The sequence below is a fragment of the Mobula birostris genome, chromosome 20 (assembly GCF_030028105.1).
Source record: "Mobula birostris isolate sMobBir1 chromosome 20, sMobBir1.hap1, whole genome shotgun sequence".
Lineage (NCBI taxonomy): Eukaryota > Metazoa > Chordata > Chondrichthyes > Myliobatiformes > Myliobatidae > Mobula > Mobula birostris.
The window spans coordinates 52,337,675-52,365,028 of NC_092389.1; the positions used below are offsets into that span (position 1 = coordinate 52,337,675).

At 49.7% G+C, this 27,354-nt stretch overlaps 1 protein-coding gene across 1 annotated transcript in view; it reads right to left on the reverse strand.

Annotated features, from left to right (window-relative positions):
* LOC140184967 (dixin-like) overlaps positions 1–14,124 on the reverse strand; it is a 182,656-nt gene extending 168,532 nt beyond the window's left edge. Inside the window, exons 1-3 of the mRNA XM_072238207.1 lie at positions 13,922–14,124; positions 10,939–11,065; positions 4,356–4,490 (exon numbers count right to left, since the gene is read on the reverse strand). Coding sequence (XP_072094308.1) covers positions 4,356–4,490; positions 10,939–11,065; positions 13,922–14,034 — 375 coding nt within the window. The 5' untranslated portion in view covers positions 14,035–14,124. The remainder of the gene's footprint in view (positions 1–4,355; positions 4,491–10,938; positions 11,066–13,921) is intronic.
* Between the last annotated feature and the right edge of the window lie 13,230 nt (positions 14,125–27,354).

The window sequence follows — 27,354 nt, forward strand, 5'->3', positions numbered from 1 at the left end:
GGACAGTCGCGGTGCGGTGCGGGAGTCACGTCTTACAAACTCGATGGCGAGTTTTCAGGAAGGGTCAAAGATGACCGATCGGGGTAGGGCAGTGAACGCGCCCTGCACAGACTATCGCACAGCTCTTGACAAGGACCTTCACAGGAGGCTCGTCCAGGAGGTGAAGGGAGACGGAACCCACAGTGAATTGGTAAATTGGTTCGAGAATTGACTTGGCTACAGAAAGTAACGGTGGAGATGTGTTATTCTGGCCGAGTAATGTTCCACTGGGAAGACAGGCAGTAATGGTGGAAATGTGTTATTCCGACTGGAGGTCTGTCACTAGTGGTGTTCCACTGCAGTCATTGTTGGCACCTCTGTTATTTACGATATTCATAAGTTATCTTTAGAAAATATAAGTGGAAGGATTAGTAAGCTTGCGGACGACAGAAAAACCGGTGGAGTTGTGGGTCGCGAGACGGGTGGTCAAAGGTTTCAGCGGGGGCGTCGAGCAGGGCAGGAAAGTGGCAGCTGCAGTTTAATCTGGACACAAGTGGGGCGGTCAGGCACAAGGAAGAAAGTATTCTGTACACGGCAGGACGCCCCAGAGCATCGATGAACAAGAGGGTGCAAGTCCAGAGCAACACAGAGAGGCAGGGTGTCTGGCATACTTGCTGGCATCAGTGAGAGACTGGGCACATCAGCCAGGGAGTCATGTTGCAACGGTACAAGACTTTGGTCTGGCTGTACAGATCTGCTCACCCCACTACAGGAAGAGTGCGGAAGCTCGGAAAGGGCGCGGAAGAAAACACAGGTCCACAATTCCTTGAAAGTCGCATCACCTGTTGATCAGGTCACAAGGAAAGATTTTGGCACATTGGCCTGAATCAATTGAAGTACTGAGTACAGGAGATGTTAAGGTCGTGTCAGACATCGGTGAGGCCTAATTTGGAGTATCATGCGCAGTTTTGGCCACCTACCGACAGGAGAGATGTAAACAAGGTTTGAAAGAGTGCAGAGAAAATTTACAACAAGGACCTGAGTTGTAAGGAAAGTTTGAACAGGTTAGGACCTTGTTGCTTGGAACGTAGAAGATTAAGAGGAGATTTGACAGAGGCACACAACAGTATGAGGGGTATAGATATATAGGCATCCGTTAGTCTTGTGAGACCATGGATCTGCGCCTGGAAAGTCTTCACTCTCCAGGGCGCAGGCCTGGGCAAGGTTGTATGGAAGACCGGCAGTTGCCCATGCTGCAAGTCTTCCCTCTCCACGCCACCGATGTTGTCCAAGGGAAGGGCATTAGGACCTATACAGCTTGGCACCGGTGTCGTCGCAGAGCAATGTGTGGTTAAGTGCCTTGCTCAAGGACACAACACGCTGCCTCGGCCAAGGCTCGAACTCACAACCTTCAGGTCGCTAGTCCAATGCCTTAACCACTTGGCCACGTGCCCACGGGGTATAGATAGGGTAAATGCAAGCAGGGTTTTTCCCCACTGAGGTTGGGTGGGTGGGACTACAACTTGAGGTCAAGGGGTTTAAGGGTGAAAGGTGAAAAGTTTCAGGGAAACGTGGGAGGGCAGCGCGAGTGTGTGTTACGGGCTGCCAGCATGAGTGGTGGATGCGAGCCCATATTTCAACGTTTAAGAGGAGGCATTGGACTAGCGATCTGAAGGTCGCTAGTTTGAGCCTTGGCTGAGGCAGCGTGTTGTGTCCTTGAGCAAGGCACTTAACCACACATTGCTCTGCGACGACACCGGTGCCAAGCTGTATGGGTCCTAATGCCCTTCCCTTGGACAACATCGGTGTCGTGGAGAGGGGAGACTTGCAGCATGGACAACTGCCGGTCTTCCATACAACCTTGCCCAGGCCTGTGCCCTGGAGAGTGAAGACTTTCCAGGCGCAGATCCATGGTCTCGCAAGACTAACGGATGCCTTATAAGAGGAGTTTGGACAGGTACAAGGTTGGCAGAGGCTATGGGCCTGGGGCAGGTCGACGGGAGCGGGCAGCTTAAATGGTTTCAGCATGGACTAGATGGGCCGAAGGGCCATGTTTCTGTGCTGTACTTCTCTGTGACTCTGAGAGGTTCACCGGGACGCTGCCTGGATTAGAGGGCACGAGAGACTGGGCGAACTTGGGTTGTTTTTTGTGGAGCGGTGAAGACTCGGGGTGGGGGGGGGGTGAGGGGAGATCTGACAGAGGTCTATAAGGTTTTACGAGAGGCGTAGGTAGGGTGGACAGGGAGTATCTTTGTCCCGGGGCTGAAATGTCCGACACCAACTCGCACGTCATGCACCGTGCCGTACAACATGGACGCTCACGGCCTCGACTGTGATTGCTCTTGGCGAATTGCTGTGCAGAAGTGGTTTGCCGTTGCCCCTCGTCTGGGCAGCGACTTATACCAGAGGGTAAGAGAGAGGTGACTTCAGAAGAGGTGAGCAAGGCAAAGCTTTATATATATATACTTTCACACAGAGAGCGATAGGTGCCTGGAATGGAAGGATATGGACATAGCGTAGGCAAAAGGGATCAGTCTTCAAACACCAGAAAACCTGCAGATGCCAGAAACCCAGAGTGGCAGCACACACACACACACACACACAAAAAACGCTGGAGGAACTCAGCAGACCCGGGCGGCATCGATGGAAATGAATAAACAGTCGACGTTTTGGACCCAGGCCCTTCATCAGGGCTGAGGAGGAAGGGGAGGTGTCAGTGTAAGAAGGGGGAGGAAAAGTACAAGGAGGCGGGTGATAGGTGGAACCGGGAGAGGGGAAGGGAGGGGAGAAGTAAAGACCAGGGAAGTTGATTGGTGAAAGAGATTCAGGGCTGGAGGAAGCGGGGAATCTGATTGGAGAGGGTAAAAGACCAGGGAAGTTGATTGGTGAAAGAGATACAGGGCTGGAGGAAGGGGGGAATCTGATTGGAGAGGGTAAAAGACCAGGGAACTTGATTGGTGAAAGAGATACAGGGCTCGAGGAAGGGGGGAATCTGATTGGAGAGGGTAAAAGACCAGGGAAGTTGATTGGTGAAAGAGATACAGGGCTGGAGGAGGGGGAGTCTGATTGGAGAGGGTAAAAGACCAGGAAAGTTGATTGGTGAAAGAGATACAGGGCTGGAGGAAGGGGGGAATCTGATTGGAGAGGGTAAAAGACCAGGGAAGTTGATTGGTGAAAGAGATACAGGGCTGGAGGAGGGGGAATCTGATTGGAGAGGGTAAAAGACCAGGGAAGTTGATTGGTGAAAGAGATAAAGGGCTGGAGGAGGGGGAATCTGATTGGAGAGGGTAAAAGACCAGGGAAGTTGATTGGTGAAAGAGATACAGGGCTGGAGGAGGGGGAATCTGATTGGAGAGGGTAAAAGACCAGGGAAGTTGATTGGTGAAAGAGATACAGGGCTGGAGGAGGGGGAATCTGATTGGAGAGGGTAAAAGACCAGGGAAGTTGATTGGTGAAAGAGATACAGGGCTGGAGGAAGGGGGGAATCTGATTGGAGAGGGTAAAAGACCAGGGAAGTTGATTGGTGAAAGAGATACAGGGCTCGAGGAAGGGGGGAATCTGATTGGAGAGGGTAAAAGACCAGGGAAGTTGATTGGTGAAAGAGATACAGGGCTGGAGGAAGGGGGGAATCTGATTGGAGAGGGTAAAAGACCATGAAAGTTGATTGGTGAAAGAGATACAGGGCTGGAGGAAGGGGGGAATCTGATTGGAGAGGGTAAAAGACCAGGGAAGTTGATTGGTGAAAGAGATACAGGGCTGGAGGAGGGGGAATCTGATTGGAGAGGGTAAAAGACCAGGGAAGTTGATTGGTGAAAGAGATACAGGGCTGGAGGAGGGGGAATCTGATTGGAGAGGGTAAAAGACCAGGGAAGTTGATTGGTGAAAGAGATACAGGGCTGGAGGAAGGGGGGAATCTGATTGGAGAGGGTAAAAGACCAGGGAAGTTGATTGGTGAAAGAGATACAGGGCTCGAGGAAGGGGGGAATCTGATTGGAGAGGGTAAAAGACCAGGGAAGTTGATTGGTGAAAGAGATACAGGGCTGGAGGAAGGGGGGAATCTGATTGGAGAGGGTAAAAGACCAGGGAAGACAGGGAAGGGGGGGAGGGAGCACTGGAGGGAGGTGATGAGCGGGTGAGGAGATAAGGTGAGGGGGAAAGGGGTAATGGGGAATTGTGAAGGGGCGGTTTGTGCAATTAACGGAAGCTGGAGAAATCGACGTTCGCGGCATCAGGTTGGCGGCCACCCGGCCGGAATGCAACGTGTCGCTCCTCCACCCTGAGCACGGCCTCGTCACGGCCATAGAAGCAGCCTCGGGGGGCCGCGTCGTATCTATACACACCCCAGCCCCTTCAACCGTTCGATACGATAAGAGCACCTTGTTGGTCTGCAAGACCCTGGCGTGGAACCAGGCGGGCAGGACGTGAAGCCACAGGTAGGCGTAAGAGCGCACGGCGTAGGCTGGCGAGTACTCCCAGGTCTGGAAACCCGTTCCGTACAGCAGGAAGTGGGTCTGGAGAAAAAAAAAAGAACGCGGGGCCGGTGACCAAGGGCTCGTCTTCACAGCAGAGGACACGTACAGTGTACCACCTGAGATTCTTGTTCTCCACAGACGTCCACAAGACAGAGAGAGGGAAAAAAACCCCAAAGAATGAGAGATGGGAACGTCCCGCTCCCCCCTCCCACGCACCAGCCCTCCCCCTACTTGTTCCAGAAAAAGCAATGGCCACCGCCCCCCCCCCGCCACCCCCCTGATGCAAGCAACAGCAAAGCGCCCACCTCCCCCAAAGACACCCTGGTCTAGGGTCCATCAAAAAACTACCGTCCGTCCCAACGCACCAACATCTCAGACAGGCTCTCGCTCTCGCACGAGCGAGTGAGACGGAGATAATCGCTCCTGCAACGGAGGAGAGCAGGGAGACCGACGGCTCACTGTACCGAGGTCACCGTCTGCCGCGTCCCTCCTTCGAGTCCCAACCCCGCGCCCCCTCCACCCGACTCGAGGACTGGCCGGCTCCCGTCAGATCCGACTGCGTGTCACGCTTTGCCCCCAACCCCCCTGGCACTGGCGGCGTGCGGCTTGTTTCAGGCAGCTCGCAAAACCACCATTTAACACTTCTTTCCCGCTGTCCGTCTTTGATTGGCAGCGAATGCCCCATAAGAAAACGGATCTCAGGGGTAGACGGTGACATTTACGGGACCTTGCAAAATGTCTCAGGCACCCGTACACGCAACTAAGGGCATTACATACACGTATACCGCCAAACGAGACGTTGTTCGGAACCAGGATGTAAAGCACAGTGGTAGCACACGCATATAACACACAATTACTGAGGAAAGTAACAACTAAATCTACAAATGAACTACATATATACACAGGGGAGGGGGGAGTTTGGGGATTGTCTGTGTGTGTACACAGGAGAGGGGGCTATGGGGATTTTCTGTGGGTATACAAAGGGTAGGGTGTACGCGGTCTGTGAGTGAGAGTGAGTGAGAGAGAGAGGGGACAGTGTTGTTCAGGCGTTGAGGCTGTCTGTTCTCAAGGAATGGAGATTAAGGAGAATTATCTCTGGATGGGGGGAGATCTGTCTCTGCGGGGGTGAGGGGGATTTGACCCTTTTGTCGTCTTCCAACTTCTTCCTGATCTCAACAAGTGACGGAGAGTGAGAGTGTTTCCTGAGTCGGAGAGAAGGGCCAGGCCGGATGTCCAGGAGGGGGCGATTTGTGACGCTGAGGTTGTTCGAGCTGTGGCCGGACGATAGTCTTTCCCTCCACCACCCATCCATCCAGCCTCCTCTTTGATTTTCAATAAATAAATAAATGTATTTAATTTATGCACTTCATTTTGTTCATCTCCATGTAATTCATTTGTAGACTTAATTGTTACTTTCCTAAGTAACGGTGTGTCATATGTGTGTGTTTTATGTGTATCACTGTGCTTTACACTCTGGCTCTGAGCAAAGAGTACACACTCACACACACACAATTCTCATACCCCTCCTCCCCTGTGTATGTTAACACAGAATCCCCACACCCTCCCCCCTCTTCCTTTATTTCTTCAGCAGTTTGAACGGGGCACGACTGCGCAAGCGCGTGTAAGTCGGCCAGTGAGAACAACGGGAAGAGTTTAAGAAGAAGAGAGATTTACAGAGTGGGTGACAGAGTAGAGGGAGACAGAGTAGGAAGGCTTTGGCTCAACGGGGCTTCGGCGATAAAGGGTCGAGGCGAGGTAGGTTATCTGTGTAGAATACAGACAAGGTATGCGTGTGAGGCTGGTGTTCTGTACTCGGTGTCAGTGTTGGAGGTTCTGGAGACTCCCGGACTCCCATATCTGTGTTGAGCTGCAGCTCCTTAGAGACCATGTCAGGGAACTGGAAGTGCAGCTCGATGACCTTCACCTGGTCAGGGAGAGTGAGGAGGTGATAGAGAGGAGCTATAGGCAGGTAGTCATACCAGGGCCACGGGAGACAGAGAAGTGGGTAACAGTCAGGAGAGGGAAGGGCAAGAGGCAGATGCTAGAGAGTACCCCAGTGGCTGTCCCCCTGGTACTCCTGCTTGAGTACTGTTGGGAGGGGGGCCTACCTGGGGGAAGCAACAGTGACCGTGCCTCTGGCACAGAGTCTGGCCTTGTGGCTCAGAAGGGTAGGGAAAGGAAGAGGATGGCAGCAGTGATAGGGGACTCTATAGTTAGGAGGTCAGACAGGCGATTCTGTGGACGCAGGAAAGAAACGCGGATGGTAGTTTGCGTCCCAGGTGCCAGGGTCTGGGATGTTTCTGATCGCGTCCAAGATATCTTGAAGTGAGAGGGAGATCAGCCAGAGATCGTGGTAGATATCAGTACAAACAACATAGGTAGGAAAAGGGAGGAGGTCCTGAAAACAGACCACAGGGAGTTAGGAAGGAAGTTGAGAAGCAGGACCTCAAAGGTAGTAATCTCGGAATTACTGCCTGTGCCACGCGACAGTGTACAGGAATAGAGTGAGGTGGAGGATAAATGCGTGGCTGAGGGATTGGAGCAGGGGGCAGTGATTCAGATTTCTGGATCACTGGGACCTCTTTTGGGGCAGGTGTGACCTGTACAAAAAGGACGGGTTGCACTTGAATCTGAGGGGGACCAATATCCTGGCGGGGAGGTTTGTTAAAGCTATTGGGGAGAGTTTAAACTAAAATTGCTGGGGGGGTGGGAACCGAACTGAAGTGACGGAGGAAAGGGAGGTTGGCTCACAAATAGAGAAAGCTTGGAGACAGTATGTGAGATAGGATAGGCAGGTGATACAGAAGGGACGCACTCAGACCGATGGTTTGAGATGTGTCTATTTTAATGTGAGGAGTACTATGAACAAAGCAAATGAGCTTAGAGTTGTGGATCAGTACTTGGAGCTATGATGTTGTGGTCATTACAGAGACTTGGATGGCTCAGGGGCAGGAATGGCTACTTCGAGTGCCAGGCTTCAGATGTTTCAGAAAGGACAGGGCGGGAGGCAAAAGAGGTCGGGGCGTGGCACTGTTGATCAGAGATAGTGTCATGGCTGCAGAAAAGGAGGAAGTATTGGAGGGGTTGTCAACAGAGTCTCTGTGGGTGGAAGTTAGGAATGGGAAGGGGCCAATATCTCTATTAGGTGTTTTTTATAGACCACCCAATAGTAACAGGGACAGCGAGGAGCAGATAGGGAGACAGTTTCTGGAAAGGAGTAATAATAACAGGGTTGTTATGGTGGGAGATTTTAATTTCCCTAATATTGATTGGCATCTCTCTAGAGTGAGGGGTTTAGATGGGGTGGAGTTTGTTAGGTGTGTTCAGGAAGGTTTTTTAACACAATATGTAGATAATCCTACAAGAGGAGAGACTGTACTTGATCTGGTATTTGAAATGAACCTGGTCAGGTGTCAGGTCTCTCAGTGGGAGAGCATTTTGGAGATAGTGACCGCAATTCTATCTCCTTTTGGAGAGGGATAGGAGTAGATAAGTTAGGGAAACGTTTAATTGGAGTAAGGGGAAATATGAGGCTATCAGGCAGGAACTTGGAAGCATAGATTGGAAACAGATGTTCTCAGGGAAACATACTGAAGAAATGTGGCAAATATTCAGGGGATTTGCGTGGGGTTCTGAGTAGGTACATTCCAATGAGACAGGGAAAGGATGGTAGGGTGCAGGAACCGTGGTGTACAAAGGCTGTTGTAAATCTAGTCAAGAAGAAGAGCTTACGAAAGGTTAAAAAAACTCGGTAATGATAGAGATCTGGAAGACTATAAGGTTAGCAGGAAGGAACTTAAGAATGAAATTAGGAGAGCCAGAAGGGGCCATGAGAAGGCCTTGGCGGACAGGATTAAGGAAAACCCCAAGGAATTCTACAAGTATGTGAAGAGCAAGAGGATAAGACGTGAGAGAAAAGGACCAATCAAGTGTGACAGTGGAAAAGTGCTTATGGAACCGGAGGAGATAGTAGAGGTACTTAATGAATACTTTGCTTCAGTATTCACTATGGAAAAGGATCTTGGCGATTGTAGGGATGACTTGCAGTGGACTGAAAAGCTTGAGCATGTAGACATTAAGAAAGAGGATGTGCTGGAGCTTTTGGAAAGCATCAAGTTGGATAAGTCACCAGGACTGGACGGGACATACCCGAGGCTACGGTGGGAAGCGAGGAAGGAGATTACTGAGCCTCTGGCAATGATCTTTGCATCATCAATGAGGATGGGAGAGGTTCCGGAGGATTGGAGGGTTGCGGATGTTGTTCCCTTATTCAAGAAAGGGAGTAGAGATAGCCCAGGAAATTATAGGCCAGTGAGTCTTACTTCAGTGGGTGGTAAGTTGATGGAGAAGATCCTGAGAGGCAGGATTTATGAACATTTGGAGAGCCACAATATGATTAGGAATAGTCAGCATGGCTTTGTCAAAGGCAGGTCATGCCTTACAAGCCTGATTGAATTTTTTGAGGATGTGACTAAACACATTGATGAAGGTAGAGCAGTAGATGTAGTGTATATGGATTTCAGCAAGGCATTTGATAAGGTACCCCATGCAAGGCTTATTGAGAAAGTAAGGAGGCATGGGATCCAAGGGGACATTGCTTTGTGGATCCAGAACTGGTTTGCCCACAGAAGGCATAGAGTAGTTGTAGACGGGGTTATATTCTGCATAGGGGCCAGTGACCAGTGGTGTGCCTCAGGGATCTGTTCTGGGACCCCTACTCTTTGTGACTTTCATAAATGACCTGGATGAGGAAGTGGAGGGATGGGTTAGTAAATTTGCTAATGACACAAAAGGTTGGGGGTGTTGTGGATAGTGCTGTAGAGGGCTGTCAGAGGTTACAGCGGGACATTGATAAGATGCAAAACTGGGCTGAGAAGTGGCAGATGGAGTTTAACCCAGATAAGTGTGAGGTGGTTCATTTTGGTAGGTGAAATACAAGGGGTGATTGATAAGTTTGTGGCCTAAGGTAGAAGGAGATGAGTTATTAACTTCAAACTTTCTGCATTATCACTCAAAGAGTTGAACTGCACGTACATGTAACGAGAGTGTCTTGGACCTCCAGGTGGTCCACAGCAGGGGTGATTGATAAGTTTGTGGCCTAAGGTAGATGGAGATGAGTTATACAGCTCTCGTTATCCACACATGCAGTTCAACTCTTTGAATGAAAATGCAGAAAGTTTGGAGTTAATAACTCATCACCTTCTACCTTAGGTCACAAACTTATCAATCACCCCATGCTGTGGACCATTTCTGGAGGTCCAAGACACCGACTTCTACAAAGAAGGGATCCGTATGCCCCACGACTGCTGGGCTAAGTGTGTAAATGTAGGAAAAATAAATGTGCTAGGTTTTCTAAAATTGACTCCCTTCTACCTTAGGCCACGAACTTATCAATCACCCCTCGTATGATGGCAGAATATAGTATTAATGGTAAGACTCTTGGCAGTGTGGAGGATCAGAGGGATCTTGGGGTCCGAGTCCATAGGACGCTCAAAGCTGCTGTGCAGGTTGACTCTGTGGTTACGAAGGCGTACGGTGCATTGGCCTTCATCAATCGTGGAACTGAGTTTAGGAGCTGAGAGGTAATGTTGCAGCTATATAGGACCCTGGTCAGACCCCACTTGGAGTACTGTGCTCAGTTCTGGTCATCTCACTACAGGAAGGATGTGGAAACCATAGAAAGGGTGCAGAGGAGATTGACAAGGATGTTGCCTGGATTGGGGAGCATGCCTTATGAGAATCGGTTGAGTGAACTCGGCCTTTTCTCCTTGGAGCGACGGAGGATGAGAGGTGACCTGATAGAGGTGTATAAGATGATGAGGGGACATTGATCATGTGGATAGTCAGAGGCTTTTCCCCAGGGCTGAAATGGCTAACATGAGAGGGCACAGTTTTAAGGTGCTTGGAAGTAGGTACAGAGGAGATGTCAGAGTTAAGTTTTTTACGCAGAGAGTGGTGAGCGCGTGGAATGGGCTGGTGGAGGCGGATACGATAGGGTCTTTTAAGAGACTCCTGGATAGGTACATGGAGCTTAGAAAAACAGAGGGCTATGGGTAACCCAAGGTAATTTCTAAAGTCAGGACATGTTCAGCACAGCTCTGGGGGCCGAAGGGCCTGTATTGTGCTGTAGGTTTTCCATGTTTCACCCCCCCATGAATACATACACACACACACACACATAATCCCCATACCCTCCCCCCTCCCCTGTGTACAGACACATCCCCCTCCCCCGTGTACACGACCCACCCACGTCACGTCCTGCTGCACTGGAGTCGACAGGGAGCTCCCTCCAGTATTTACACTCCATCTCTCTATTGTACACGCAGCTGTTTAAATCGGCACCCCTCTCCCCGCCAATGCTCCCTCTCACACGTCTCCCGCTACTGGCGCACGGAGGGATTTAAGCCGAGCACGCAGGAGGTTGTCACCCTCTCTCTGTGCTCACCCCACCCCCGTTCTCCACAGGCGTGCGATCGCAGCCACTCACCGGCTCCCAGTAGTTAAACGTTTCGTCGCAGTCGGACACGTTGCTGAGCAAGGCGGCGCAGAACCTCGCCGAGATGAGGCACTTGAAGGCCGTGGACCCCTCCGGCGCCCAGACTTTCACCGATTGCCTGCAAGAGAGGGCACGTACTGAGGGTCAGGGGAGGCAGCCCGGCCCGGTGATCGGGCAGAGGGCCCAGGACCAACAGGCAGCTGGAAGTTTAGCTGCAAAAGTACGCCGCGCTCCTTACATCAGAATCAAGTGTATTATCACTGGCATGCGACGTGAAATTTGTTAACTGAGCAGCAGCAGTTCAATGCAATAAATAAATAAACAAGTAAATCAATCTTACCATATAACAATTACTCGGGAAACAGGCCATCTCGGCCCTTCTAGTCCGTGCCAAACTCTTACCCTCACCTCGTCCCACCGACCCGCACTCAGCCCATAACCCTCCATTCCTTTCCTGTCCATATATCTATCCAATTTAACTTTAAACGACAACATCGAACCTGCCTCAGCCACTTCTGCTGGAAGCTCGTTCCACACAGTCACCACTCTCTGAGTAAAGAAGTTCCCCCTCATGTTACCCCTAAACTTTTGCCCTTTAACTCTCAACTCATGTCCTCTTGTTTGAATCTCCCCCACTCTCAATGGAAAAAGCCTATCCACGCCAACTCTATCAATCCCCCTCATAATTTTAAATACCTCTATCAGGTCCCCCTCAACCTTCTATGCTCCGAAGCATAAAGGCCCAACTTGTTCAACCTTTCTCTGTAACTTAGGCGATGAAACCCAGGCAACATTCTAGTAAAAACAGAAATCTTGCAAAAACAGAAACAAGATACATTAAAAAAAAGTGAGGTAGTGTCCAAGGGTTCAATGTCCATTTAGGAATCGGATGGCGGAGGGGAAGAAGCTGTTCCTGAATCGCTGAGTGTGTGCCTTCAGTCTACCTGATGGTAACAGTGAGAAAAGGGCATGCCCTGGGTGCTGGGGGTCCTTAATAATGGACGCTGCCTTTCTGAGACACCGCTCCCTGAAGATGTCCTGGGTACTTTGTAGGCTAGTGCCCAAGATGGAGCTGACTCGATTTACAACCTTCTGCAGCTTCTCACATCAATGAGACAAAAAGTAGTGAGCAGAGTATAGCAAAGCTGTGGAATGACCACCACTTGATGTGCTATTAAAGGAGGAGTTAATACAAAGAAATTTCTCTCACAGAAGCCCCAGGACATCTGAACATCTGCTTCAGTACGCTGGAAAGGCTTGGGCTTCATTGCCCTCTGTCAATTACGGGTGGTTTATTAACCCTCTCAACCCCATCCTCCTGACAGTTCCCCATAACCTTGGACTAATCAATAACCTATCAACCTCCGCTTTAACTATACCAACACACACACAAAATTCTGGAGGAACTCAGCAGGTCAGGCAGCATCCATGTGTCTCCCTCTTCATTTCTCCACTTTGTCATCTTACCTCTTTCTCCTCACCTGCCCGTCATCTTCCCCTGGGTCCCCTTCACCTTCCCTTCTTCCTGGAGGGGAAGGAGGACAAGCTGGAAGGTGAGAGGTGAAACCAGGTGGGAAGGGGGGGGCGGGGAAATGAAGTAAGAAGGTGGGAGGTGATGGGTGGGAAAGGTAAAGGGCTGGAGAGGAAGGAATCTGACCGGAGAGGAGAGTGGACCGTGGGAGAAAGGGAAGGAGGAGGGACACCAGGGGGAGGTGATGGGTGGGAAAGGTAAAGGGCTGGAGAGGAAGGAATCTGATCGGAGAGGAGAGTGGACCGTGGGAGAAAGGGAAGGAGGAGGGACACCAGAGGGAGGTGACGGGTGGGAAAGGTAAAGGGCTGGAGAGGAAGGAATCTGATGGGAGAGGAGAGTGGATGGTGGGAGAAGGGGGAGGAGGAGGGACACCAGGGGGAGGTGATGGGTGGGAAAGGTAAAGGGCTGGAGAGGAAGGAATCTGATGGGAGAGGAGAGTGGATGGTGGGAGAAGGGGGAGGAGGAGGGACACCAGGGGGAGGTGATGGGTGGGAAAGGTAAAGGGCTGGAGAGGAAGGAATCTGACCGGAGAGGAGAGTGGACCGTGGGAGAAAGGGAAGGAGGAGGGACACCAGGGGGAGGTGATGGGTGGGAAAGGTAAAGGGCTGGAGAGGAAGGAATCTGATCGGAGAGGAGAGTGGACCGTGGGAGAAAGGGAAGGAGGAGGGACACCAGGGGGAGGTGACGGGTGGGAAAGGTAAAGGGCTGGAGAGGAAGGAATCTGATCGGAGAGGAGAGTGGACGGTGGGAGAAAGGGAAGGAGGAGGGACACCAGGGGGAGGTGATGGGTGGGAAAGGTAAAGGGCTGGAGAGGAAGGAATCTGATGGGAGAGGAGAGTGGACCGTGGGAGAAAGGGAAGGAGGAGGGACACCAGGGGGAGGTGATGGGTGGGAAAGGTAAAGGGCTGGAGAGGAAGGAATCTGATAAGAGAGGAGAGTGGACCGTGGGAGAAAGGGAAGGAGGAGGGACACCAGGGGGAGGTGATGGGTGGGAAAGGTAAAGGGCTGGAGAGGAAGGAATCTGATCGGAGAGGAGAGTGGACGGTGGGAGAAGGGGGAGGAGGAGGGACACCAGGGGGAGGTGACAGACAGGTGAGGAGGCCAAAGTGGGGAAATGAAGAGGAGGGAAGGGTTTAGCTGACTTTTTACCGGCTTCAGGAAATGAAACACTTCAGTTTGACAATTTAAAGCGAATCTACCCCCTCCCCCCCCCCCGGCACAAGACCCCCATGGACAGGAAACAGGGAAACATTGTAGCAAAGGGAATGAAACAATGTAACAAGGAGACAGCCGGCAATGAATGAATGAATGAGGTTCCGCGCAGGCGCACCGCTCCCGGGCCCGGGGCTCCCGGACACCGGACATCGGCTACTGCCGAGCCCGGCCACCGGGACCCCGGTCCCCGGTCCCGAGTCCGCCCCGATCCCCGGCATGAACCCTCACCCATTCCTGCTCTCCTGGCCCTTCTTGTCGGCAGCGCCGCTCTCCTCCCGGGGAGGCCGGCCGCCTCCGCCGCCGCCGCCGCCGGCCGCCCGGTGCCTCGCCTTCGAGGCCATCGCCCGACAGGCAGCTACGGGCAGCGGCGAGGCTCAGCTCCTCGCCGTACGGCGGGCGGCGGGGCTCAAAACCTGCGCTCGGCCGCGTTCGCCGGGCGCGCCCACCGCCGTCCCCGGTCCCGGGCGGGGACACAGTACTCCCGTGGGGTGGGGATCTGAATTTTTTTTTTAAATTAAGAAACACAGAGTTGTCGGGCAGCATCTGAGGAGGGAGAAACGCCTTCAACTGTGTGTGTGTGTGTGTGAGACTGTGTGTGTGTGTCTGTCTGTCTTTGTGTGTGTGAGACTGTGTGTGAGTGTGTGTCTGTCTGTCTGGGTGTGTCTGTCTGTCTTTGTGTGTGTGAGACTGTGTGTTTGTGAGTGAGTGTGTGTGTGTCTGGGTGTGTGTGTGTGAGAGAGAGAATGTGTGTGAGTGTGTGTGTGTCTGTGAGTGAGTGGGTGTATGTGTGTGTGAGTTTGTCTGTGTGTCTGTGAGTGAGTGTGTGTGAGTTTGTCTGTCTGTGTGTTTGTGAGTGAGTGAGTGTGTGTGAGTTTGTGTGTGTAGGGAGTTGAGGGAGACACACACCAGTACCTCATCGAGGGGGTCAGCAATGGAAAAGGTGAGAGCGGTTCCAAGTTCCCGGCAGCGCCAACGTGCAGAAAGATTCATTCCGGGCTGAACGTTTGATACAATGGCAAAGGCGTCGCAACTCTCGTTCGCAATTCCAGGACGTTTTGCTGCCACAGACGCTCGGAAATTATCCAGCGGTGTGCCGTGGACAGCCTTCTTGACTGGCCGCACCACCGTCTGGGACGGTCTCCAGCCCCCAGGACAACTTCAAAAAGGCAGCATCCATCATTCCAGACCCCCGTTTACCCAGGGCATGCCCGCTTCTCATCGTTACCCTCAGGGAGGAGGTACCGGAGCCTGAAGAGACACACTCAGCGATTCGGGAACAGCTTCTTCCCCTCTGCCATCAGATTCCTGAACGGACACAGACCCCGTGAACACTACCTCACTACTTCTTTATTTTTCAATCTTTTTATTAGGATCGTAATGATAAAGATTAACATAACATGGTAATCATAAAAAGTTATTGGGGTGACATTGTTGTAATTATCAAACATAAGTATAAACCCAGTTAACACATGGATATTAAACCTGTGTTTGCGCTGCTCAGTTGATTTGTGATTTGTGTGTTTAAATAATATATATATATGTGTGTGTGTGAAATTAAATATATATATATATATTTATTGCTAGGTATTGCAATGTACTGCTGCTGCAAAGACAACAGATTTCACGACATATGCCAGTGACATTAAACCTGATTCTGAAAAGTAATGTGGATGTGGCAGCCAAAATGGGTTGAACTTTCAATGGGTTTTCATTAACTTCTGAGAGAATATTTTAGCAAAAATACTTCCCCTTTTTTTTTCTTTCAGCACAAAGGGCCTGTCCCTGTTCTGTGTGTCCCTGGGCCCTGAGGGTCTGTCCCTGTTCTATGTGTCCCTGGGCCCTGAGGGCCTGTCCCTGTTCTGTGTGTCCCTGGGCCCTGAGGGCCTGTCCCTGTTCTGTGTGTCCCTGGGCCCTGAGGGCCTGTCCCTGTTCTGTGTGTCCTTGGGCCCTGAGGGTGCTCTGTTTTGAAATTTGAACAAGACCTTGGACGGCAGGTCGATTTTGTGGCTAAATCTACTGATTCCTCAGACCTGATGAAGGGTCCCGGAGATGAATCATTAACTCTCTCTCTTCCCACAGGCGACACCCTGACCTGCTGGGCATCTCCTGCGTTGATTCCGGATAAGACTCGGGGTCAATACCTGCCGGCGTACGTCGTGAACTTGGTTGTCTTTGCAGCAGCAGCACAATGCAATACATGATGATAGAGTTAATTTCCTTATTTATTTCTTTCCTCCCTGCTAGATTCTGCATTGCATTGAACTGCCGCTGCTGGGTTGACACGTTTTTCACGACACACAGGCCGGTGATAATAAATGATGATTCTGAATTGTTGGCAGAATAACGGTCAGACCCCCCCTTTGGACAGGGCTGACCATAGATGTTGCCCCCCAGCTGTCATAGGCAAGCCAGCTCAGAGCGATATGGGGAGCAAGCTGTTGAGAATTCAGCTCCCCCTCTCCATGATGATAATTGAGATTGGTGAATTACAGTAAATACATCCCTGAGGAGGGGGGAGAAGATGGCAGCGCGCGTGGCCTCTCCGGTGAACGATGTCAAGTAGGGGACCGTGCACAATTCTGATTTGATGGAGATGGACGTGAGAGTACGGAGGAACATCTGGAAAACTTCTGAAATGCTCGCTTCGCTGCCGCTGCTACTGTGTGGTAACCGGAATCTCCGGATCACAAGGCCCCGAAATCCGTGGCTTTGCTTGTTTCAGCGGCTGGGGAAGGCGCTCGGCAGAGGATGGCGCTTGGGAGGCTGTATCGGAGGGGCTGGTCAGAGGCTCGAAGTTTTCGGACGGACGGACTCAGTGTCGGCTGTGGTCGGCTGCTTCCAAGGCATCGGCAAGTTGACGGTGCCTGGAGGTTTATGGCAGGGAGTTTCTCCCTTTTGCCGCCTGCTATCGGGGACTCAGGAGTCGATCGACTCGGGGACTTTGAGACTTTTTTTTTTACTGTGCCCATGGTTTGTTCTTCATCAAATTATGGTACTGCTTTGCACTGCTGTAACTATATGTTATAATTATGTGGTTCTGTCAGTGTTAGTCTTTGGTCTGTCCTGTTTTCTGTGATATCACTCTGGAGAAACATTGTATCATTTCTTAATGCATGTATGCATTTCTAAATGACAATAAAAGAGGACTGAGTGTTCTCATAATCTAATCTAATCTATGTATATATGTATATATAAGCACAAGGACATTTAGCTTTCAACCAAGCTCAAGGTGTACAAGGCTGTGATCCTCACCTCTCTCCTGTACCACTGCGAAAACTGGACCCCGTACCACAGGCACATCGAACAGCTGGAGCAGTTTCTTTCTGTTTCAATCTTTTTATTAAATTTCAGATTAATATACATTATACTAATGGTACAAAGAGATCGGAGTAACATTGATAATAGTTTTTTTAGATTGCTCCTTGGTATGAACAAACACCTCATATACCGTCTAGGTAGTCTCCAGTCCCTTGGTATGAACATAGAATCTCCAACTTCCGGTAATTCCCTGCCCCTCTCTTCCCCTATCCCTATTTCACTCTGCCCCCTCCCCCAGCTGCCTATCACCTCCCTCATGGTTCCGCCTCCTTCTACTACCCATGGTGTTTTCCCCTATTCCTTCTTCACCTTTCCTGCCTATTCCCTCCCTGCTTCCCATCCCTCACCCCTTTATCTTTCCCCTTACTGGTTTTTCACCTGGAACCTACCAGCCTTCTCCTTCCCACCCTCCTCCCACCTTCTTTATAGGGCCTCTGCCCCTTCCCCCTACAGTCCTGACGAAGGGTTCCGGCCCGAAACGTTCACCGATCGTTTCCACGGGTGCTGCCCGACCTGCTGAGTTCCTCCAGCGTGTTGTGACTGTTGCTTTGACCCCAGCACCTGCAGAGTATTTTGTGTTTACTAATAAGGTTGAAAGAGTGCAGAGAAGGTTTACAAGGATGTTGCCGGGACTTGAGAAACTCAGTTACAGAGACAGGTTGAATAGGTTAGGACTTTATTCCCTGGAGCGTAGAAGAATTAGGGGAGATTTGATAGAGGTATATAAAATTATGATGGGTATAGACAGAGTGAATGCAAGCAGGCTTTTTCCACTGAGGCAAGGGGAGAAAAAAACCAGAGGACATGGGTTAAGGGTGAAGGGGGAAAAGTTTAAAGGGAACATTGGTGGGGCTTCTTCACACAGAGAGTGGTGGGAGTATGGAATGAGCTGCCAGACGAGGTGGTAAATGTGGGTTCTTTTTTAACATTTAAGGATAAATTGGACAGATACATGGATGGGAGGTGTATGGAGGGATATGGTCCATGTGCAGGTCAGTGGGACTAGACAGAAAATGGTTCGGCACAGCCAAGAAGGGCCAAAAGGCCTGTTTCTGTGCTGCGCTGTTCTATGGTTCTGGGGTTCTGTGTTGCTGAAAGTTCAAAGTGAGAGTGTTGTCAAAGTACACATACACAGCCCTGAGATTCGTTTTCTTGCGGGCATACTCAACAAACTCTTAATAGAATCAAGGGAAGACTGGGAGTCCAACCAGTGTACTAAAGACAACCAAATGTGCAAATACAAAAATAAAGAAATATTGATAGCAAACAAATAAGCAATAAAGATCAAGAACATGAGATGAAGAGTCCTTGCAAGTGAATTCATAGGTTAAAGGAACACTCCAGTGATGGGGCAAGTGAAGTTATCCCCTCTGGTTCAAGAGCCTGAAGGTTGAGGGGTAATAACTGTTCCTGAAATGGTGGTGTGGGTCCTGAGGCTCCTGTACCTCCTTCCTGATGGTTGAGGGGTAATAACTGTCCCTGAACCTGGTGGTGTGGGTCCTGAGGCTCCTGTACCTCCTTCCTGATGGTTGAGGGGTAATAACTGTTCCTGAACCTGGTGGTGTGGGTCCTGAGGCTCCTGTACCTCCTTCCTGATGGTTGAGGGGTAATAACCGTCCCTGAAATGGTGGTGTGGGTCTTGAGGCTCCTGTACCTCCTTCCTGATGGTTGAGGGGTAATAACTGTTCCTGAACCTGGTGGTGCGAGTCCTGAGGCTCCTGTACCTCCTTCCTGATGGTTGAGGGGTAATAACTGTCCCTGAACCTGGTGGTGTGGGTCCTGAGGCTCCTGTACCTCCTTCCTGATGGCAGCAGTGAGAAGAGAGCGTGTCCTGGGTGGTGGGGGTCCCTGATGATGGATGCTGCTACCCTGTGACAGCGCTCCATGTAGATGTATTCAGTGGTGGGGAGGGCTTCACCCGTGATGGACTGGGCCGTATCCACGATTTTTTGTGGGATTCTCCATTCCAGGATATTAGTGTTTCCACACCAGGCTGTAACGCAGCCAGTCAACACACTCTCCACCACTCATCTATAGAAAGAGTTTTAGATGCCCACGCTCGTCTCTCTTAGGATATTGAAACTGAACTTTGAACAAAACCAGGGCTTCCCAACATTTATTTATGCCATGGTCCAATACCATTAGGCAGGGGAACCCCCAGTTTAGGAACCCCTGAATTAAGAGAAGTGAGCACGTCCTGGGTGGTGGATGTTGGTCGGCCCCTCGCTAATTTACACCGGTTACTATTAACCCAAGCAACCCCCTGCTCTGCAGACAAGTCCTGACATGGCCCGGTCGCTTTTGAAAACTGGCACGTAAAGCCCACAAGCTCCTGTGCTGTTCACCCTCCAGCTTGCAACAAGAATTGCGCCACATTGTGGTCACCGGTTGAATGCGCGTGATCTCTAATTTATCCTCCCTCATAACCAAATCTAAAATATTTATTGATTGATTGAGATGCAGCATGGAATAGGCCTTTTCTGCTTTTCACGCCCAACAACCCCCAGTTTAATCACGGGATAGCTTACAATAGAGCCGGCTGGTGGCGTAGTGGCATCGGCACCGGACTTCGGAGCGAAGGGTCCCGAGTTCGAATCCAGCCGGCTCACTGGCACACTTCCCATCCGTGCTGGGCTGAGCTAGCAACTCGACCTCGTAAAAAAAGAAATTGCCTGCTAAGGAAACATCAACAGCAAAAAAAGTTGATGGTCTATGCTCCCTCGTGAGTTCAAAGGCAATTTCTCTTTCTTTTCCTTAACTTACAATGACCAATTAATCTACCAACTGGTACGTCTTTGGACTGTGGGAGGAAACCGGAGCACCTGGAGGAAACCCAGGCAGTCACGGGCAGAACATGCAAACTCCTTTCAGACAGCAGCGAGAGTTGAACACAGGGCACTGGTACTGAAAAGCACTGTGCTAACCAATACACGCTAGCGTGCCTGCCTTTCTAAATAGTCTATTCCTGGGTGGGTCTGGTGACAGACTGTTCGAAGTAGCAATTTCTGATGTTCTTCTCAAATTATTCCTCCATGACAGCCATTCCCAACTGTTTTTTTAATGCCACAGATCAATCCCATTTGTCACGTGACCGGCAACCATGAACATAGAATTGAGTCAGGTTTTATAAAAACAAACAAACATTTATTAATCTTTGCTCATAAATAGCGAAATGTATTTAACTGCTATACGACAACTCTGGAACAGTTCTTAAAAGGGTAAATGCGAAAACAGTTCTTAAAGTGGTAAATTTGAAAGTCCAAGAGATTTATACAGTCAATTAGGAGAGACTTTCCTGAAGTAAAGGATTCCTCGAAGACGTGTCGTTACTGCTGATCCCAGCCGGAACCTGCCTTGTCCACAGGATTCACAAGGATGGAAATAAAACGGTTTAAAGGAACTGATACTTTGCTCTGGTGAACAGACACTGCACTGTCCTTCCTTCTTTAGCAGGGGATATCTCAGTTGCAGGTCACTTTGACTTGAACGAAGATTCAATAAGGTTGATCCTCTCCAAAACCACCAAATGATATCAGCTTTATTCGACTCAGCAAATCCCAGTATTTTGGTAAGGTCTTCGCTCTCCAATACTACTCACAATAAAAAGTCCGTCTTAAAACAAAACTGCATCACAGGTCCAACACACAGCAAAACGGAATATCTAACACAAAACTAAACTGAAAACTAACTGCGTCACCAGGGGTCTCCCTTTCATATACCTGTTGAGAACAGGTCATCATGTGACCTCACTGGCGGGAAAATTACATCATGTGACCTCCGCAAGACCATTACATCACCCTCACAAGACAGTCACAATATATCCATGAAGCAAGGGCTGGGGGTGGTCTATGATACCTCAAAAGTTTAATTTATCAAATCAACATGTCTTATGAGTATAGTTTGAGCGAGTTAGGGTTCTTCTCTTTGGAGCAAAGGAACAACCAGGACATGCTCTCTTCTCGCTGCTGCCATCAGGAAGGAGGTACAGGAGCCTCAAGACCCACACCACCAGGTTCAGGAACAGTTATCACCCCTCAACCATCAGGAAGGAGGTACAGGAGCCTCAGGACCCACACCACCAGGTTCAGGGACAGTTATTACCCCTCAACCATCAGGAAGGAGGTACAGGAGCCTCAGGACCCACACCACCAGGTTCAGAAACAGTTGTTACCCCTCAACCATCAGCATGGAGGTACAGGAGTCTCAGGTCCCACACCACCAGGTTCAGGAACAGTTATTACCCCCTCAACTACCAGGAAGGAGGTACAGGAGCCTCAGGACCCACACCACCAGGTTCAGGAACAGTTACTACCCCTCAACTATCAGGCTCCTGAACCAGAGGGGATAACTTCACTCAACTTAATTTGCTCCATCACTGAAATGTTCCCATAACCTATGGACTCACTGTTAAGGACTCTTCATCTCATGTTCCCCATATTTATTGCTTATTTTTTTATTATTCTTTCTTTCTTTTAGTATTTGCATGCTTCATTGTCTTTTGCACACTGAAAAGCCCAAATTGGCGCAGTCTTTCATTGTTTCTGTTATGGTTATTATTCTATCAAGGATTTATTAACTAAACCCGCAGGAAAATGAAATTCAGGGTTGTATATGGAGACAAATATGTACTTTGATAATAAATTTACCTTGAACTTTGAAGATGAGAGGCGACTTGATAGAGGTGTACAAGATGATAAGAGGCATAGATCGAGTAGACAGCCAGAGACTTTTCCCCAGGGCAGAAACAGCTAATAACGGGGCACAATTTTCAGATGTGGGCACATGGCCAAGTGGTTAAGGCATTGGACTAGCGATCTGAAGGTCGTGAGTTCGAGACCCAGCCGAGGCAACATGTTGTGTCCTTAAGCAAGGCACTTAATCACACATTGGTCTGCGACGACACCAGTGCCAAGCTGTATGGGTCCTAATGCCCTTCCCTTGGACAACATCGGTGTCGTGGAGAGGGGAGACTTGCAGCATGGGCAACTGCCGGTCTCCCATACAACCTTGCCCAGGCCTGAGCCCTGGAGAGTGAAGGCTTTCCAGGCGCAGATCCATGGTCTCGCAAGACTAACGGATGCCTCTAATTTTCAGATGATTTGGAAGAAAGTATGGGTGGTGGGGAAGGGGGGGAGTATGTCAGAGGTAATTTTGTTTTTATAGAGTGTGGTGTCCTTGGAACGCCCCACCAAGGGTAATGGTAGAGGCAGATACATTAGAGGCATTTAAGATGCTCTTAGGTAAGGCAGATGGGCGATGGAAAATGCAGGGCTGTATGAGAAGGAAGCGTTTAGATTGATTTTGAACGGGTTAACAGGTTGGTGCAGATCGCGGGCCGAAGGGCCTGCACCGTGCTGGCCCATTCCGGGTTCCGTTCTAATCCATAGGTTGAAATCTCCTTTCAAATGTCCCCCACTTCTGCTCACCCCCCCCCCTAATCATGGCCACCATGACAAGTCTCTACCGGGTTGGAGTTCAAAAGCACGGCGTAGAAATCGGAATCACTTTATAGCCAGTGTGTGAAGCGTGCCAGAACTGACTGTGGCTCGGCGCCAAGCATAAAACACAGGACAATAACCATTACAGGCAGCACAACAGGAACCAACAGTTCACAAGACAACAGTGCAAACACCAAACAACAGGAATTCTGCAGACGCTGGAAATTCAAGCAACACACATCAAAGTTGCTGGCGAACGCAGCAGGCCAGGCAGCATCTCTAGGAAGAGGTACGGTTGACGTTTCGGGCCGGGACCCTTCATCAGGACTAACTGAAAGAAGAGCTAGTAAGAGATTTGTAAGTGGGAGGGAGAGGGGGAGATCCAAAATGATAGAAGACAGGAGGGGGAGGGATGGAGCCAAGAGCTGGACAGGTGATTGGCAAAAGGGATATGAGAGGATCATGGGACAGGAGGTCCGGGGAGAAGGGAAAGGGGGAGGGGGGGAAACCCAGAGGATGGGCAAGGGGTATATTCAGAGGGACAGAGGGAGAAAAAGGAGAGTGAGAGAAAGAATGTGTGTATAAAAATAAATAACGGATGGGGTACAAAGGGGAGTTGGGGCATTAGCAGAAGTTAGAGAAGTCAATGTTCATGCCATCAGGTTGGAGGCTACCCAGACGGAATATAAGGTGTTGTTCCTCCAACCTGAGTGTGGCTTCATCTTTACAGTAGAGCAGGCCGTGGATAGACATATCAGAATGGGAATGGGATGTGGAATTAAGATGTGTGGCCACTGGGAGATCCTGCTTTCTCTGTCCGCCAGGGACACTCAGGAGAAGCAGGATAGCTACTGGAAAGAAGCTTCAGAGACGACATGTCGTCCTGGTGGCGATGGACCTGTAGCGTCTCCCTTCCTTTTTAATGCATGTTGCGATCTACATTGAAATAAGCTTATCAAAGACTATCAGAGTGGGATACACAATGCCCTACAAAACAGCTTTAAATGTGAAATACCCTTAGTAAGTAAGACCATATATTTTGGGTATGTACCTCAAGAATGGTTGAAAAGAGATAAATACTTAATGAATGTACTGCTGGTGGCTGGTAAACAGACCCTTACCAGGAAATGGTTATCACAGGAGAGCCCAACTTTAAATGTATGGATGGAAATTCCAATGGACATTTACAAAATGGAGAAGATAACAGTATCTGTTAATCATAAGTTGGAACAATTTGATTCATACTGGGAAAAATGGTTTAACTACATAACACCTGATTTTATTCTCACAAGTCAATGAATATATAAAAAAGATCACTCCCTACCTTGTACATAGTTTTCTTCTTTTGATTGTTCTTTCTTTCCTCTCCTTTCTATGTTAAATATTATGTGGAGATTTGTGACAAATATGACTATATGATATATATGTACTGTATCTGAAATACATCTTATGGAAAGTTTTGTTTGATGACGAACTTCAACAAAAAATAAATTACAAAAAAAAATGGAGCAAACATGAACTAGCAGGCCAGACCAAGGGCTCACCAGCTCAACCATGACAGATCAGCCCAACTTCAGTGCGCGGTTCTACGTCCCTCTGATTGCAGATTTCTACCAGTACTTCCCTCAAATTACCGACTGCCTTCTGTTTCAAAATACCTGAAGGTAAAGTTCTGAGAAAGGGCGAGAGTGATTTTATTTTTTATTTTTTGGTATTTGCAGGGTTTGTCAGTCTTTTTGTGGAGTTTCTCATAGATTCTATTGTATTTCTTTGTTCTACTGTGACACTGTTCCCCCTAGGTTGTGCGGGCGTGTGGTCATGCAGTAACTGAAATGCCCCTGTGCACATAGCCTTTGTTGCCACACAGTTGGAATTTTTTTAATATAATATTAACATAATTTTGAAATTGGTAATATAATTTTGTATTTATGTTAATATAATTTTAAGATCTATGTTAATATAACTGTGAAACACCCTGTAATTGTTAATAAATAGAATCCACAAATTCAAAATAATAAATATGTCTTTACTTTGAAAACGTTTTAGAGCTTCTATGCATTTACATCATCAGTATTTCAAGTTACAACGCTGTTACAAATTGCAACAATAAACACAGAATGGAAGTCAGTAGCTCATTGTTAGAGGAAACGTTGACTGTGAATACCTGCAAGAAAATGAATCTCAAGTTAGGAGACGATGGCGCGTACGTACTTTGTCAACAAAAGTACTTTTCAACTTTGAAACACTTTGCATGAGTTGGGCTGAGTGACGGGACCCCCTTCCTGTGTCACAATTGAGCTTCAGTCAGCTGAGGCCGAGCATTCAGAGGGCAAACCACAAGTGGACAGTGCACTGATGATGTCTCCTGCTATGGTGACGAAACGTTTGCAAATGGATTTGCCAAGATCAGAGAACAGCCCGGCCCAACCATCAACCACCTGAGTTACACATTTTCCAAGAGGTTTTTTAAAATTTTCTAAAGCTATGGTGAAATTTTGCTAGTTACAATTATTACTGTTGATGGTAGCCGGAGATGACCAGAAGGGAGCACATCACAACCGGACCAGTTCTGAGGTCACAGCAGGATACCGACCCAAACCCGGATAGGATCAGTGGAAGGCAAGCGGGAGTTTTGAAGGGGGTCGCACAGGTGGAACGGGCTTGCCGGAGGCAGTAGGGACAATAACAACTTCGAAGAGGCAATCTGGACAGGAACTATTGGTCAGGCCACAGAGGAATGTGGAATTAAAAACGCAAGAGATTCTGCAGATGCTGAAAATCCAGTGCAAAACACACACACACACACAAAACGCTGGAGGAACCCACCAGATCAGGCAGCATCTGTGCAGAGGAATAAACACAAGAGATTCTTCAGATACTGGAAATCCAGGGCAACACACAAACAAAAAATGCTGGAGGAACTCAGCAGGTCAGGCAGCGTCTATGGAGAGGAATTCACAGTCAATGTTTCGGGCTGTTTCAGGGCTGGAAAGGAAGGGTGCAGAAACAAGCACACAGGTGATGGGTGAGACTAAGTGAGGGGAGATCAGATTCCTCTCCTATCAGATTCCTTCTTCTACAGCCCATTACCTTTTCCACCTATCACCACCCCCTCCCAAGCTTCTCACTTCACCCCCCCCAATCACCCCACTTCACCTGATCTCACCTATCACCTCCCAGCTTTTCACTTCATCCTTCCCCTCCAATCACCTGGCTTCACCTGGCAGCCTGCAGTCCTCTCCCACTCTCCCCTTCCTTTCCAGCCCTGAGGAATGGTCTCGCTCCCAGAACGCCGCGGCCGGTTGGATTATGAGGACACGCAGTCCTCTTTTATTGTCATTTAGTAATGCATGCATTAAGAAATGATACAATATTTCTCCGGTGTGATATCACAAAACACAGGACAGACCAAGACCGGAAAGACTAACAAACCCCACATAATTATAACATATAGTTACAACAGTGCAACAATACCACAACTTGATGAAGAACAGTCCATGGCACAGTAAAAAAGTTCAAAGTTTCTCGAAAGTCCCACATCTCACGCAGACGGGAGAAGGAAGAAAACTCTCCCTGCCATGCCCGACCACAGTCCGACTCTGAGTCATCCGAAAACTTCGAGCCTCCGATCAGCCCTCTGACACCGAGTACCGAGCACCATCTCTATCCGAGCGATTCGACTTCAATCTCGGTTGCCAACAGCAGGCAAGGCCGGGGATCTTGAGGCCATCCCTCTGGAAGATTCATGATTGCGCGGTAACGAAAGCAGCGAACGGGCGTTTCAGAAATTTCTCCAGATGTTCCTCTGTGCTTTCACGTCTGTCTCCATCAAATCAGAATTGTCCACGGCCACTATTTAACGGGTACGATATCATTTCTCACCGGAGGGCTGCGCACGTGCGGTGCACTGCTCTCTCTCCTCGCGCCGAGTTACTCCTCTCCGCGGACAGTGCCTGAGCTGCCGAGACCGCCCCGGCGTTCTGTGGGCGTGGGATTAGCGCAGGCAAGTGGGATGGTCGGCAGGGGCGTGACAGGATGAAGGGCCTGTGTTCCAGTTCGTGTACGTCAGAGGCAGTCCAGGAGGAGATCCGAGGGCAAGGGCGGCAGCTGGTGTGGCGGCGACGGAATGTGGGAAGTTATGCCCGTCTGCAGGAGGCGGTGGTGGTACAGAAGTCCGTAAGAGGCAGAAGCAGAATTGGGGGCCACTTGGCCCATCAACTCTGCTCCACGGCCGATTACCTATCCCCCTTAACCCCACTCTCCTGCCTTCACCCGTAACCTTTGGCACTCTGACCAATTGAGGACACCCCCCCCCCCACCCGCTTTAAGTACACCCAGGAGAGCTTCTGCAGACGCTGCAAATCCAGAGCAGGTACATACTTCCGTGGGAAGATGGCGGCGCGACGCAGCTCGCAGTGGCCTCTCCGGTGGTGATGTCTGTTTATCTGTCAAGTAGGGTGCCGTGCACAATCCTGAGTTGATGGAGACGGACGTGAGAGCACGGAGGAACATCTGGTGAAACTTCTGAAATGCCTGCTTCGCTGCCGCTGCTACTGTGTGGTCCAGAATCTCCGGAGGGGAAGGCCCCGAGTCCCCGGCTTTGCTTGTTGCTCGGCAGCCGGGGCGGGGTCAAAGCGCTCGACAGAGGATGGTGCTCAGAGAGACTGTGTCGGAGGGGCTGATTGGAAGCTCGAAGTTTTCGGACGGACTCAGGGTCGGCTGCGGTCGGGTGCTTCCAATGCATCGGCAAGTTTGCGGTGCTTGGAGGTTCATAGCAGGGAGAGTTTCTCTCTTTTACCGTCTGCGTCAGATGATGAGGCTATTAGGACTTTGAGACTTTTTGTTTACTGTGCCCACGGTCTGCTCTTTATCAAATTACGGTATTGCTTTGCACTGCTGTAACTA